The following is a 15,211-nucleotide window of genomic DNA, read 5'->3' on the forward strand; positions in this document are numbered from 1 at the left end:
AGTAGAGCTGGAGTGATCTTACCTGAATTCCCAGTTGCTGCTAGCATGGCCCCGGGGGCACTGGGGAAATGTGAGCTCTGCATGGATTGGGCATGGGGCAGTCTGCTGGGCACAGACAAGTGTTCCACAAACTGACCTTCAGGAATGCCAAAGGAATTGCTGAAAATGCCTGAGCTGCAAACCTTTCAAAACCTGGTACATTGGCTGTCTCTTCATAGTGAGATATCTATCTTAGGTACCTATCTATTATAGTGAGATATCTATCTTAGACATCTTAGATATCTATCTTAGGTACCTGATTTGAAATTTCTGTTTATAGCAGTGAGAGTTTTACAAGGCAAAGCATGATTTAAATTATGTCATTTTCCCTGCCCTAGAGGCTAAAACGGGCTTAGATAAGATGGTTGTCCATGCCAGCATCTTGTATATTGTTACAATGTAATTTTTCTTAATTTTTTTGAAGGGGGTAAGAAGCTACACAGATTTCATACTGAAACTCACAGATTTCTGCAGCATGATTGTCATTTTACCTCCATTTATTCTCAGAGCTGGCAGAGCTGCTGCCTGATCCCTTCTCCAATCTGAAGCAGACATTGGACATGGAAGAAGGTACTGTCAAACAGAAGTTTCGGGATGGAGAGCAGGATATTACACTGAGGAGTATCAGCTTCCACACTGGGAGCTGTCCTCTCTGCTCTGTAACTCCACAATGGCAGCTTTTACAATTCAGTTTTTCACTGCACTGAACCTGCACCCCACACACCCTTCCCACCACACCAATACACCGAAGGAAGCTGCTGTATGGTTTTCCACTAGGAACACATTTAAATTTAACAGACTGAAATAATAGATGTGATCAAGTACTGCAGCAGCACTAGGAACGTCTCTGTCTCCGTCTTAACTGCAGTAATTTTCTTCCCAGCATTTGGTGAGGGGCTCAGCTTGGGATTTGTGCTGAACACAGCAAGGGTAATACAGAGATGTTTTTGTTATTGCTCAGCAGGGCTTACACAGAGCCAAAGCCTTCTCTGCTTTTCACATTGCCATGCTCTTGAGAAGACTGGGAATGCATAGGAGGATAGGAGGAGACACAGCCAGGACAAGTGACCTCAACCACCAAAGGATATTCCAGACCTTATGGCATCATGCTCAGTATATAAAGTGGGGGGGGGGGGGGGGGGAGGAGGGAGAAGGAGGGGGGCAATGTTTTGGGTGATGGTGTTTGTCTTCCCGAGTAACCATTACACGTGGTGAAGCCCTGCTCTCCTGGAGATGGCTGACCACCTGCCTACCCATGGTAAAAAGTGGATTAATTCCTTCTTTTGCTTTGCTTGGATGCTCAGCTTTTGCTTTCCCTAGTAATCTGTCTTAACCCACGAGTTTTGTACCTTTTCTCCTTCCAGTTCTCTCCCCGACCCCGGTGGTGGGGGTGAGCCCGTGTGAGGCTTGCCTGCTGCCCGGGGTTAAGCCGGGGAATTTCCACCTCAGTGGATATTTCCAGTACCTGCACGGGGGCAGCTGAGCAAGGCTCGGCGCACCACGGGCCAGCCGGGGTTAGATGCAGCCCGATGGTTTTAGAGACTCGGCTTGGGAACACTCGGCTGAGGGCTCAGTAAAACAGCAGGAGCTGGAAAGCGAAACGCCACGGGCGCCCCGTTCCCAACCATTGGAATTCCGAAACACCGGGCCCGCCCGCCGCCGCCTGCGCGACACCGCTGCCAAAGCGCGGCAGGTGCGCTTTGCGGCGCTGCCGTAAAGCGCCGCGGCCGGGCGCGCTCCCCGCGGGCGCCCTTGGAGAGAGCGGCCATGAGCGGGAGCGGCGCGAACCGGGCCCTGGAGCTGCTGCGATCGCTGCCCAGGGTCAGCCTGGCCAACTTAAGGCCCAACCCCGGCTCCAAAAAGCGGGTGAGTGCCTGCGGCCTGCCGGGTGGGCCGTGGCGGCAGGGCTGTGCCCCGTCGCGGTGTGGTTTGCCCCAGGGCTGGCAGAAGGACGCGGCCCTGGCACGGCCGGGAGAGCGGCCTGGCCAGAGGAGGCGTGGAAAGGCAGAGGAGAGGATGGCACTGCTGTGTGTGTGTTGGCCCGCCGCTTGCCCTTTGCGTGCCGTGTGGCCATCCCCACAGAGCTGGGCGATGGCTGGTGCTGGCTGAGCCTCAGGGCATTGCTGGGGCTGGACGGGAATGGTAAAAGGCTTCGAACTCCAGGTGTTTATGGGATGGAGTAATATGTTTGGAAATGGAAGGTTAGAAGGTGCACAGAGAAAAGGCATGTGCTGCCAGCTGACCTTCTTGTTAGTGTTTCTCGAAAACAAACCTGTGATGTCTCCTTATAAAGTGGTAGAGAAATTACAGAAAGAAACCGGGGAGAAATTCTTGTGGTTTGGGGGGAATATTAGTGAACAGGGAGATGAAGTTTAAAGGCTGAGGCCATAGGAACAGAGAAAGGAACAGCAAGCAGCACTCTCCTAAAAGTGCTGAAGACTAATGAATAGTATGGAGTTCATATGCAGTTTTGTGCCAGACTCAACCATCCCTGCCACCAAAGGCAGCTGATTTATCCCCAGACTATTTGTGATGCCAGCCTAAAGCTGTGCTCTGCAAAAATCACATTAACTGCTTTTCTATTTTTCCACTTAGAAAACATCTATAACTTAATTTTTTTCTCAAGAATGAGCATTTTGCTCAGTTGTTTATGTCTCTGAAATCTAATTTTTGTAGGTACTGGCCTCTGCAGTAGTTGTCTAAATGTATCACTGATTGTTTTGAAGGAAAGAAGACGAGGCCGTGGAAGGTACGGAGGTAGGAAGTGTGGCCGAGGTCACAAAGGAGAAAGGCAAAGAGGGAATCGGCCCCGACTGGGCTTTGAGGGTGGCCAGACTCCATTCTACTTGGCCATACCAAAATATGGATTTAATGAGGGACATAGGTAAGTTGCTAAATGTTTACTTGAAAATTAGTCATTGTCTGCATTTCTTGATCTTTCTCCTGAAGCAAGAATCTAGGATGCCAAAACAGGCCTGTTATTTAAACTGAAAAGTTCAGCTTCCCAAATTCCTCTCAGGTTATTAGCTACTTTATCAGAAGAATCTCCCATTTCTAGTGAGATTGTTCTTTTAATTAATTCTTTCCTGTTTTACACATCTGCTTATTTACTCTCTTCTCCTCATAATCCTTCACGTGTAGCAGACTACCTTTCCTCTTCCAGCTGAGTGAATTTCTCCTCTGAAACTATTCCTTCATTCCTGCCTGTTTTTATTTTTGCTTCATAACCCAGTGAGCTGACTGGGAAGAGTCCCAGTGACCGGAGTGAGGATGTTGGGCATGGAAGAGTAATCCAAAGCCTTGCTTTGCTGTTTCTCCTCACTTTATTCACCAGAAGCTCTGATCTGGTGCCAGCAAACAATTCTGCATCTCTTCGTGCTTCTACCTTTTTCAGCCCTCTGACACTGGTGTTTGTCTGTCTGTGCCCTCCCTGTTACGTCTGGGATCCTAACAAGCTCTTTAATACCAAATCTGCTGGATGAAGCATTAAATCACCTTTCTCCATTGTTCTCCTTGGGCATTTTGTCTTGTTTAATGCTTCTGTCCTTTTTTCACATTGTACTTGTTTGTGTTGTGTCCTTATTCCACCTTTTTAATGTTTGAGGTTATTCTTCTAACATTTCTTTTCTCCAGTCACTGCTCTTACCTGGAGAGGTGTGTGTCAGTATTTTCCAATTTTCCTTCACTTATATTGATAATTAAAAATTTTTTTATTAAAATTAATCAAAATTTTTTGAAAGCTGGGTTTGTTTCGTCAGATAGCATTTGTGTTACCTGGGCCAGCAACCATTTTGTTGCTTTTTGATCTGGTCTTGCAAACTTCTGTGTCCATACAATGCTGTTACAGGCAATAGTAACAAAAGCCTGCTACAGTGAGCAGGCAGTTCAAGGATGAAAAGATAATGTGTATTTGTGAATTGCTAGACCTGATTTAATGTTCCATTTCCTGATACCACTTCATCAAACAGCTGAGCACTTTTATATTTCCATTCTTAATGCATGCAGTAGAACTTACAGACTTGTCCCAGTTTAAGGGTTTCCTCTGAATCTTAATAGTTTTGAAATGTGACTCAAATTCTCTTTCCAGGTACTGTTATTTCCTCCTGTTTGCTAAATTATTGTAAGAGTAAACAAGAAGCACTTTCAATAGCTGAAGGCAGAGTGTAAATCCACAGTCCTGCAAAGGAAACGCTGCAGAATGCAGACACTCAGCTTCTTGTGGTGATAGTGGTCAAAACTTCATGGATAATCAATAGCAAAAATCCAGCCTCCTGCAGTGACAAGAAATTATTAGGATCTTGCTGTTTTAACAACATCTGACAGCATGTGAAAGCAAAAAAAAAGTACTCTGTAGTTTCAATGTTGTTTGCAAAAATTCAGTGTCAGGCTGCTGTAAATGTTCCTGTGGCGAGCACTGAAGAGCACTCGAGTGGCTGTTGGGGTGGAGGGAGCACGTGAACAATGTCTCTGCCTGTTTATTTGTACCTCACTCCTCCTTCTGCCTCCACTTCTTGAACCCTTTCTCTGTAAGGGGCTGTCTGACAGCACAAATTCTTGTTGCTTGTCCTTTGTAAGTGGCTTGCCAGTAGCAGAGATCAGCTGCTTCTCAGTTTGTGAGCTGCCACTCAGAGCCTTTCAATAGCAGCCATCAAATGGATTGTAGGAGGATTTTTGGGTATCAGCATAGACAGGAATAGACTCTGGCACTGGAAAACTGTGCTAGGGATTGGTTTGTACAGTAAAGTTAAAACTTGAGTACAAAAGTAGGTTCTGCTGAAGCCAATGGCTGTTGACAAGAGATTCCAGCTCCCTTTGGGGAATGTGGGTTAATGCATATTTTATCAATATTTCCTTGATGGTCTTTTTAGGGAAATTCCTTTCAATACTTTGAGATGTTGGGTGCAGTAGCAATGGATGAGAAAATCTTGTTGTATGTAAGCTATGCGCATGCAGAATTTTGCTGATAGTCTTTGACTGTGTTTGTATGGGAGGAGATGTTTGGTTTTTTGACAGTCTATCAGTGAAGCACCCAAGGTGGATTCACTTTGAAAGTGGTAGTTGTTTACAGTCTTGTTAGCTTGCCAAGAAATGTTGACACTGTCATGTCTTAGTATTTTTTTGGTTTAGGAGTAGATAAAAAACAGAATATCTCAGTTGACCAGTTGCTATTAAAACTTCAGTTTTGTAAATTTCTCATTGTTTTGTTTGGGTGGTTTGGGTTTTTTTTGTCTTTCTCTCCCCAGCCTCAGACGTCAGTACCAGCCTCTGAGTCTTCAGAGGCTGCAGTACCTGATTGATTTGGGCAGAGTTGACCCCACGCAGCCGATTGACTTAACTCAGCTCACTAACGCCAGAGGTGTGACAGTGCAGCCTCTCAAGAGAGATTACGGTGTCCAGCTGGTGGAGGAGGTATGCAGACAACACACTTGCTACTTCAGGCTTTCAGGTTGTCATTCCCGTGGTTTGGAAGCATCTTTGATTCTCCAAGTTAGTTTGCTGTGGGACTTTTGTGGATCATAAATCCACTAGAGGGCACTGTGTGTCAGCAAAAAAAGAAATGACTCGGGAGGATGGCTTCATACCCAAGGGACTGTAGAAATCAGGGTTAAGGAGTACATAACAAAAGGCTGAAGAGGTATTTTACAACAGAAAACTCAAATGTACTGAAAAAAATGTATTAATATTTTGGGAATTGAAAGGTTTTTTTATTCAGCCCAAGTGACTGAGAGCAACTTGGTTACCTAACTTTTTGCGGGGAACAGACAATTCATAGTATTTTGGCAGGATTTAATGTTCCTTACAAGTTTTCAGAGAAGAATAAATGTTTGTCTTAAAATACTCATTTTAATGTTACTGTAATATGTGTTGAAATTTACAGGGTGCTGATATTTTTGCAGCAAAAGTAAATATTGAAGTGCAGAGGGCATCTGAATTAGCAATTGCAGCCATAGAAAAAAACGGAGGCGTAGTAACAACATCGTTCTATGACCCAAGGAGCTTGGGTAAGAACTTATTTTAATTTCTGCCTTTTTTCTTTTTTTTGGATGTGCCAAGATTAAATGAACCAAATCAAAGTTTCACACACAATTCTTAGTAGAAGGTCATCAGTTTCTAAAAGTTTCAAAACCAGTTACATGTATGTTTATAGAATTCTAAAATACTTTGTGTTGGGAAGGACCTTCAAAATCATCTAGTTCCAGCCCTCAATGAGGAATGATAATGCATCCTCAATTTTGCCTTTTTTAACCATTCACCTCTTTAGCCCTTCCAGTGTTAGTAGTTGTATACCAATCAACCAGTTAAGGAAATCTGAATAGCTTTGTAAATAGAGGAACTAAAAATATTGTTTTGCTGGATTTTTGTCTTCTGTTTCCCATGTTTAATAGCACTAAGAAAACTCAGGAAAAAATAGATTTAAAAAACACTGTGGATGTTTACATTTTTAATGTAAAATGCTTTTCCACTTAAAGTGAGGAAGTAAGTTACAGAAGCTCAGAATCATTCCAGTTAAAATGGCTATTGTTTTCAGAACACTTTCACTGAAGAATGAGGCTTTGCTTTGCTTGAGGCTGCATCCTGCCTAACATTCATTCATGCAGTTTTTATTGACAATAATGCAGCTTTCATGTGTGAATGAGGCTGAGAAGGAGAGGAATAGGCATTTTTAGTGTGCAAAATATGTTACCCTGGGCTGATACAAGTTCTGGGATTTTTTTCATTCCACAAACTAATAAAAATAATAAGGTTAAAAGGTTCTGGAATATAATTTGTCAAAATCAGTAAAATTTGAGGAAGAGAAGGTAATCCCACAAAGGACTAAATAGGTGCATGTTTATTCAAAATACTTAACAGAAGCACTAAATTTGACATTAGTTGGTACACTGTGTAAATAGCCGTGAAAATGCATCACTTCAAACCTGGAAATAATAATTTAAATAAGTTCAGTTATCTTTCCCAGATAGTCATTCTAATGTATTAGAAGTAGCAACTCCTCCAGACTGGCATTATAAATATCAGTTAAAGCAGAGTTTTTTGTGTGGTTAAGTGAAACTTGCAAACCATGATTCTGAACAAGAATATTCTTGAGATTCAATTTTTTGCTTGGTCCTTTTTGGTGTAAATGTAGTAACTATTTTAGCACAAAATAAGAACATGTCATTTAAGGTCTTATGTTGCGGTGCGTTTTGAGGTGGGGCACCCCGGGGGGTCCCCGGAGGGCCCCCTAGGCTGTGAGTTGGCTGGCAGCAGCAGGCAGGCAAGGAGACTCCACACGGCTTCTGAGGGTGCTGAGGAGATGAAGGTTTATTTGGGGTCCCAACCCCGGGTACAGCATGGCTACTGAGGGAAAAGGGGGAAGGAGGGGGAGCCTCAGGGAGGGAAGGGGCAAGAGGGGGGAAGAGGCTGAGAGAGAGGAAGGGCTAAGAGCCAGACTGATCCCCTAGCACAGCTTAAGAGGGGAATTGAAGTGGGCGCCGAATCAGACCTGGGCCAATGGGATGACAGATACAGGAGGGTTCAGGGCAGGACCACAGGCTTAGAATGTACCATACATTTCAGAGGGGTGAGACAGAGCATACCATTTAAATAAAATGGAATACAACAGTCTTAATAACAGAGATTTAAAGTGCAGTCACTAATCTTCTCTCTTGTTTGCCCACAGAAATTTTGTGCAAGCCAGTAGTATTTTTCCTGCGTGGCAAACCTATCCCAAAGCGAATGCTCCCACCTGAAGACCTCGTCCGTTACTACACAGATCCCAGGAATCGGGGCTACCTGGCAGATCCATCTAAGGTTGCAGAAGCCAGGCTGGAACTTGCCAAGAAATATGGCTATGTCTTACCAGACATAACTAAGGATGAACTCTTTAAGATGTTAAGTGCACGCAAGGATCCTAGACAGATATTTTTTGGTCTTGCTCCAGGATGGATCGTAAACCTGGCAGACAAGAAAATTCTGAAACCAACTGATGAGAGTCTGTTGAAATACTACAGCTCATGAATTCAGGACTGGACACAATTGCAGGTGTACAGGAAACATCTGGGTATGAAATAATGGGTAGAAGTGGTGTGTGTTTGTTTGTTTTTAAGATTCCTATTATACTAGAAAAAAACATTTTTTTCTTCATGTAATCTTCTGGTGTAGCTCTCAACTTTTTTATTGTCATAATAGAGTGTATCAGAAGTCTTAACATTTGAAAACAGTGTGGAGTCTGACATAAAGTGTGGGTCTGGGCACTTTCTCTTCCAGTGGTTTGCCAGTTATTTTTTTCAGACAAAAGGTTTCGGTTTTGCATTTGTTTCGGAGGATAATTCCACAGAGTCATTTGACCTAATAATTAGTTGATATTTCCCCCTCTCAGTTTAAAATCGGAAACATGACTGTACAAAACCAAAATTAGTTTGCCAGTCATATTACATAAAATTTCTAGATAAAAGTTCTAGAAAATGTAACTTGAATAGCTCTTTTGGTTGGGGAAAAATAAAAAGAACCAGAAATTAAAAAGTACTAAAGATTGCACTAAGCTCTTCCATTTCATAGCTATATTTTGGATTTTGCCATTGCCATCAATAGCACTAGAGCTTGAGAGATCTTGATTTTTCTATTTCTTCATGTGCAATTGAGGAGGACAGAGTGTGCAGTTTAACATAACTTTCTGCCTAAATTTGGGGCTGAGGGGGGGAAGATAGCTGTCTTAATTCAATGGCTTTTATTATTCAGAATTTAAAACTTGTCCTGGCACAAATGTAATCTTATTAATGAAAAATGCATAGCAGAATCCAGAGTCAGTGAATGACAGTGACAGCAGATTATGAAGGATGGGGATGCAATGGACAAAGTACACAGTCAGAAGTCAGTTTTCAGCTTGATCACAGATTGCATGTGTGACAGTGGACAAATTAATTTAAATATTGTGAAAAGTTATGAGCAAACTGTGTTTATGGGAGACAGCATTTTAATCACACCAACTTGATAAAGTCTTGAAAAATTTTCTTCAAAAAAGGTTTGTTTTATCAGTCTCCCCAGAATACTGCATTATTACTATGCAGGAGTATTGTAGGTTTTGTGTGGAAGCACTGGGCATTGTGTGAGCTGGGCATTTGAAACTGTGAACCAGACGGTAAAGAGGGATGAGAGAGGAGACCAAGATGATGGATCAGAATGTGCTCTGACTGCTTGGAGGTTCATGAGCTGCTTCATAATTATGTGGTTTAATGGAAGCTGAATTTGGCTTTAAAATAGTCATAATTTGATTATAAGAATGCAGGAAACAGTTCAGGAGAACAGAACATGAGATGTCATCTTGCTTTCCAATTTTGATGTGCCTTTGGAAATGCTACTTAGAGTTTTCTGTAGCTGCCAGACCATCCCATCTCATAGGGAAAGTCCTCTGTGTGCTAGAATCTCCTCTTTCTCCTGTGTAACATCTGTATTTTGCTGGTATACCTCAATGGGGAAGGATTTAAGAAAAATCTTCTTTTTCTTTCGGACAGTAAAATGAAGTGGATGAATTTTTGTTGGTGTTTGTCAACCAGCCCAGATTTTTCCTTCACTCAACAACCTGCCTTATTAATTATTATGACCATCTGTAATCACAGAACAAAATAAAACATGTCTTCTCATTCTGATGAAATAATCTGAAATCAAGAGATTAAGAATAAAAAGTCGCCAAATTTTGAAAACTTACTCTTCAGCTTCTATTGTTCCTTGTTAATGTGTGTTAAATGCTATCAGTAATGGTCATTCCCCTGGCTTGGGGTTTAAGTCTAGGTGAAACGTAGCAAAACAACAGCAATATAGAATTGGACTCTGAATAGCAGAATTTTGTTTTAGTGGCATTAACGTTCATATTTTATAAGCTGTCCAACACTTTTTTGGCACATTAAGAATAATACTGTGTGCCAAAAAAAGTACAGTTGGTGTTAACTTGAATGTGAAGTAAATAACTTTCTCACTTTAGATGTATCCTGTTCTGCATCCTGATGATTGTTGGTTTGGAACCTTAAATGACAAGCAATACTTTTTTCTTTTTCTTTTTTTTTTTTCAAGTTTTTGTTATTACAATAACTTTACAATAGCAATATTACTACTGCCTCCATTTGGGAAGGAGTTGGAGAGGGGGAAGAGTATTTATTGCCTTCCCTTATTTGTGCTATAATGTTTCTGTTTTTATGAATCAATTCACAATTGTATTTTGTGGAGGTGGTGGTACTCAACAGGAAAGCTACTTAACTGGAAGTGAAGAAGGAAGTTAGTCATATTAGTGAAGACCAGAAGACAAAAGTGTTTATGTATCATTGTGTATTTTGGGGAGGAGAAGACGGGGGAAGGCAAGTTTGTTTCCATTTCTGCTCTTTGTATTAAAATGAACAAATTGCTCTCAGCAAGTTTTTTTTCAGAATCTACTTCTTTGATACACACACGCGTGCACACGCTGGTTTCTGTAGGTTTCTAAATGGTTTTCAGGTGAAAGGGTAACTTGGATAAAATGATAACAGTGAAAGAAAGAATGAAAACAGGAAACAGATGTCTGGTGACGTTGAGGGATTGGATAGCACTTATTCAGTGAACGATGTCTTAGTCACAAGGCAGCTGTATCCTGGCTCTGATACTACAGCGCTACAAATACCTTGGAGCCAAAAAAGCCACGTTCCACAAAATCCGGTCATTCTGCTTTATAAAGGTGATCTTTTATCATCTTCTAGTTGGAGAGGGCAAAAAAGGGCTATATGTTCCTTTATTTTAAATATGCAATGCTTGTCTTTTTTTCTCTCTTCTGTTAACAGTAGCCAGTATTTTGTATCAGTTGTTTGCATTTTATTTACTAGTGCAAAAAGTCACAAAGCTATAGAGGATTTCCTGTTCATTTTATCTCATCAGGAACACAAGTCTTCTAGCAACCAAATATAGAATTATCAAAAGCACAACTAAGTTATTGACAAGGTTTCTAATAAATCCATAATAAACAGTGTCCCAAAGGACTGTTGTTTATATGTCAGGCTTACTGGGGCAAGACTAAGCCAATGCAGGCATCTAAAGCCATTCTTATTACTTAGGTATGTGGACTGTATTTTCACGTTCATAAGATAAAGGATTGTCGTGGATATCCTGTTTTGACAGGGCTTTTTCATGTGCAGCAAGGTGTGACACAGCAAGAAGTACCCAGTCTCCTGCAGTGGAAAAGTATTATAGGGTAGCTGAGGAAAAGGAACTTTTGTTTGTGTCACAAAATGCTGAAACCCATGTCAATTTTTATCAGCAACATCATGCTTCTGAATGGCTACTTGAGTAAACTGATTACAGATGTGAGACTGTAATCTAAATAAAGGTCTGTAGACATGTACATACCTTGTTGTTTCATCCTGTGATAACTAGAAATCACGTGTTTCTTGGGAGCAAATTCTACTGACTGCAGCCTGTCAATTCAGTACTTACAGGTGGCTGACTGCACACTCAAAATGAAGTAGATTAAAATGTGTTTTCCCTTCTGTCATAAGTATAACAGTGATAACCTGGCTTCATTATATTCCATATAAAATTTGTGTTTAACAGTCAAAAATTGACTGTACATTCCACTGATTTCCGAAAAGGAATAAATCAAATCAGTGGCCCTGATCTGAATCTTCACTGGCAGTGTGCCAGCATTGTTTTGGCATAGAAGCATGATTGATGCTGGTCCTCCAGGAAGTCATATAAAAGTGATCAATTAGGAAGATACCTTCTCATTACTGTTTTATTATTTTCTACTATAATTTCTGTTTGCCGTTGTTTTCTATATTAAAACCTTAAAGGCTAATGTAAAACTAATTTTGCACTGTTTATCACTCACAAGTTCTGTAAGCAATTTGAAATTGTTGCACAAGTCCCATATTTTAAATATTTAACCGTTATGTATACCTAAAACATGCTCTGTATATCCAAAATGTCCCATTTAATATTCTATATGCAGCTTTATGTTTTAAAATTTTCTAAAAATGTAATCAGGAATAATTTTACATAGCTCTCAATCTGCACTTCAGTTTAAGGTTATTGTTTACTCTATGAAAAGAGGGGTCCAAGTGTGACAGGGTTCTTGCCCATTAGAGGAAAATAATGAACATTTTCATCTCCTTTATCTCCCACCCAGGTGGCTCCTCTTAGTCTTTTGTAGCAGAAATATACTGCATTGTCTAAAGAAGGGTGGTTTCTCAGTGGAAGCAAACTATCCTCAGATGGATTCTGTCGCCTGTGCTTAATATTCCCTCTGAAGCATCTGCATCTTCCCAAGGTCTCTTCTCACCTTTCCCGTTGTAGTGGTGGGAACTACAGGGCTCGATCATTCTCACAGTGTCATCCTGTCTGGCCCACTCTTGGTTTGAAAATCTGGTTGTTTTATGTGCCTCTGGAGCAGGAAAAGTGTTGATCATTCCTGCATCTGTTTATATGGGGGGGGTTGGGGGGGATTGGCTTGAGTTTCCTGGACTGGTGTTGCTTTTGTTGTTAAAAATGTCAACAGCAATGTTGTTTACTTGTTAACCTTGTAGATTCCAAGCCACTTGCCAAGCAGCTTGGAGGGCCCTTTGAGCAGTGGATTTGGTGTTTATCAGTCAATGAACACTCCTAGAAGAGTGCCTGTGCATTTAAATCAGAATTGCACACACCAGATACCAGTAAGAAAGGACAGACAATTTTGCATTCAATGGATCAATGCCCTAATCTCCTTGCGCTTCAGCCTCTGTAAGATTCATTCTGTCTTATGGTAGCATTGTCCTGCCTGGGCTTTAGTCTGTAAATATGGGCAGATTAGTCCATATTTAGCTTGAAAATCTGCCATTTTTTCATTCCTTCGGCAGGTAATGAGAGCTAGAAGTTTAGACATAGAGTGGCCTATGAAAAATAAGTTGATGTTTAAATTTATGGTAAACTAGTTCTCTAGGGGTTTTTGTGATGCTGGTGTAGTTTGCTCCCTGTGCAGAGAACCTTAAAATAAAAATATAATTTCACTTGATATCTGACAAAGGAGATGCATTTTTTAGTTGAACGTAGCTGTGGTTCAGTGCTGTAAAAATTGGAATTCAAGTTCTTTATGCAGTTATTATAGTGAGGTATTGTGTTAACATCAAAATTAATGCAGGTCTGTATTTACGTTGTTCATGTGTAAACAGTACCTCAAACTCTTCTCATAGGATCTTCTCATAGGAGTCTCGCTGCTTGTGTAGTAATGTGGTTGATACAGTCATTATCTAGAGCCTAGAGAAAAGCCATGTTCAGTTTGGAGCAGACATCCAAGCAGTTCGGTGACACTAGATTCCACTGACTGTGACAGGAGTTGTAACATAGCCCTCTTGTATGCACCCAAAACTTCAGCATCTGGAGCTGACTCTTGCTCTTTGTTTTCAGTGACCCAAGATGTTTGAAGTTAATGTTGGAATTTCTCCACAGGATCAACATATTGCCAGTGTGTGTTACTGAGCTTTGCCATTGGGAACTTGTGAGACTCAATGTACTAGGTTGTATTTATCTTTGAAAATAAGCATGCTTTTAAATTTACTTAGTGAAAAAAAGGAATCTAGATGATCTATTGGTGCCACAAAAAGTGAGATGCTGGCAATCGGACAGTGTTTTTTTAAAACTATTGGAGACAGCAGCTTCTAGGGGATACAGAATTTGGTGACATCCCCCCTGAATTTCAAGGTGGATGACTCCCAGTTCCCAGCCCTGCACTGATATTTCCACTCAAAATTTGCCTGCCTGCCTTCTTTGACACTTGTGTAATACATGCTGATGTTTGTGCTAGTTCTGGTGTGTATGTTACTCTATAAGCAGAGAACAGAAATTAAACTCACCTTCATTTGCAAAAGAAAAATATGGGAAAGCAGAATGGTGCCTCTCCTGAGGTGTGTGCTTCACAAGTGCTGCTTGTATTGGCTAGAGAGGGTGACTGAGATGCTTAAACAGAGATGTTGTTTCTCTGTTATCTGAGAAGATGCATCCGGTATATCTCATAGGGTTCCCCCTACAGCTACTGTGACAGCTTGTGATGTTCGTATAAAGGACAGATTTGGTAGTGATGTGCTTGGTTTTTGTGCACAGGAAATAATTTATCGCTTTTTTTTTCTCCTGTTTTTTGTTTTGTTTTGTTTTTCCTGGTTGTTTTTCTTTTTTTTTTCTTGGCAAGGCCATTGCACTTATTGCAGCAGGCAGTCTAAGCATGGGCAATGTATTAGGCTTGAAATTGTTCCAGACAAAATATTATTATACTGGTTTTATGTTGGATTTGGGTGATGTGATGTTGCTACTGCCCTGACTTCTAGGTAAAATGTCTGAGCTAAATGTGACTTTGCTGTTGACCTTTTTTTTATTGTTGTTTTTTGAAGGCCCCAGCCCTTCCAAGTTCATCATTAAAGGCAGGTATTTACTGTAGAATGATCATGAAATGAATTGCCGTAGCGAGGATGTGAGTGTGTAGTAAAATTCTACCTGGGCCAGTTTTTGTGCATTCATTTGTATGTCTCTGAGAGGGTTGAAGCACTGGGGTGCTCTGATTTTGTGTTTGATGTGGGAAAGCTTATCTGTCCATTAAGGGAACCTAAGAAGAAAATGGGAAGTAAAAACCAGTCAAGTAATATCTGCTGCATCTTGTGAAAACTGCATGTTGTTCCAGTTCCAGCTATTGTTCTTGACTGAGCTGGATGGCTTTGCTTATGGCATATTGGAAAACTGCAATGGCAGCAGACCACCGTGGGTACTGACATGCACCTATGGTACTATGGCAGGCTGGGGCCAGAAAATAAATAATTTTAGAGACTTAGGAGCATGAGAATCAAGGTATGAAAATCCACCTGAAGAGATTCCATAGTCAGAAATGTATATTCTTCAACAACACTGAAACTCTGCTGCATGTTTAATTACTCTTTGTTTTTGCTGACTATAGTGTTATGAACTGTAAGTAGTCAAGAAATTATTTAAAGAATATACATTTTAGGTTTTCTTTGCTGTCCTCACAGTTTTCAGCTCTGCAGGAATCTTGTTTCCAAGTATTGTTCCTGTATCCAGTAAGATTAGAAACAAATTTAAGAAGTGGGAGCCAGCATTTTCATGTGATGGCAATATTCCAGAAACTGGTGCTCTAGGATAAACAGTAAATACTGTGAGGCTTGTAAAACACTTACTCATTCATTGCTAATACCCTGCT

The 15,211-nt window shown here is 41.0% G+C and overlaps 1 protein-coding gene across 2 annotated transcripts; it reads left to right on the forward strand.

The window, feature by feature from the left end:
* The first annotated feature begins 1,751 nt into the window (after positions 1-1,751).
* MRPL15 (mitochondrial ribosomal protein L15) lies at positions 1,752-9,723 on the forward strand. Of its 2 annotated transcripts, XM_041412668.1 has the most exons (6): positions 1,752-1,905; positions 2,766-2,923; positions 5,283-5,448; positions 5,918-6,041; positions 7,700-8,080; positions 9,527-9,723. In XM_041412668.1, exons 1-5 carry the CDS (start codon positions 1,807-1,809, stop codon positions 8,035-8,037), a joined length of 885 nt encoding a protein of 294 aa, XP_041268602.1. In that variant the 5' UTR covers positions 1,752-1,806; the 3' UTR covers positions 8,038-8,080; positions 9,527-9,723. The 2 variants fall into 2 exon arrangements, with proteins under 2 accessions (XP_041268602.1, XP_041268601.1); XM_041412667.1 differs by having other exon boundaries at positions 7,700-9,723.
* The last annotated feature ends 5,488 nt before the right edge of the window (positions 9,724-15,211 follow it).

Source organism: Onychostruthus taczanowskii, unplaced genomic scaffold (assembly GCF_017590055.1).
Source record: "Onychostruthus taczanowskii isolate IOZ18803 unplaced genomic scaffold, ASM1759005v1 scaffold4, whole genome shotgun sequence".
Lineage (NCBI taxonomy): Eukaryota > Metazoa > Chordata > Aves > Passeriformes > Passeridae > Onychostruthus > Onychostruthus taczanowskii.

What these genes read in the sequence shown, in the direction of transcription:
- MRPL15 (XM_041412667.1), top strand. Translation starts at nt 1,807, where the DNA reads ATGAGCGGGAGCGGCGCGAACCGGGCCCTGGAGCTGCTGCGATCGCTG. An exon ending in ACCCCGGCTCCAAAAAGCGG is followed by an intron (nt 1,906 to 2,765) that starts GTGAGTGCCTGC and finishes ATTGTTTTGAAG; the next exon opens with GAAAGAAGACGAGGCCGTGG. An exon ending in GGATTTAATGAGGGACATAG is followed by an intron (nt 2,924 to 5,282) that starts GTAAGTTGCTAA and finishes TTCTCTCCCCAG; the next exon opens with CCTCAGACGTCAGTACCAGC.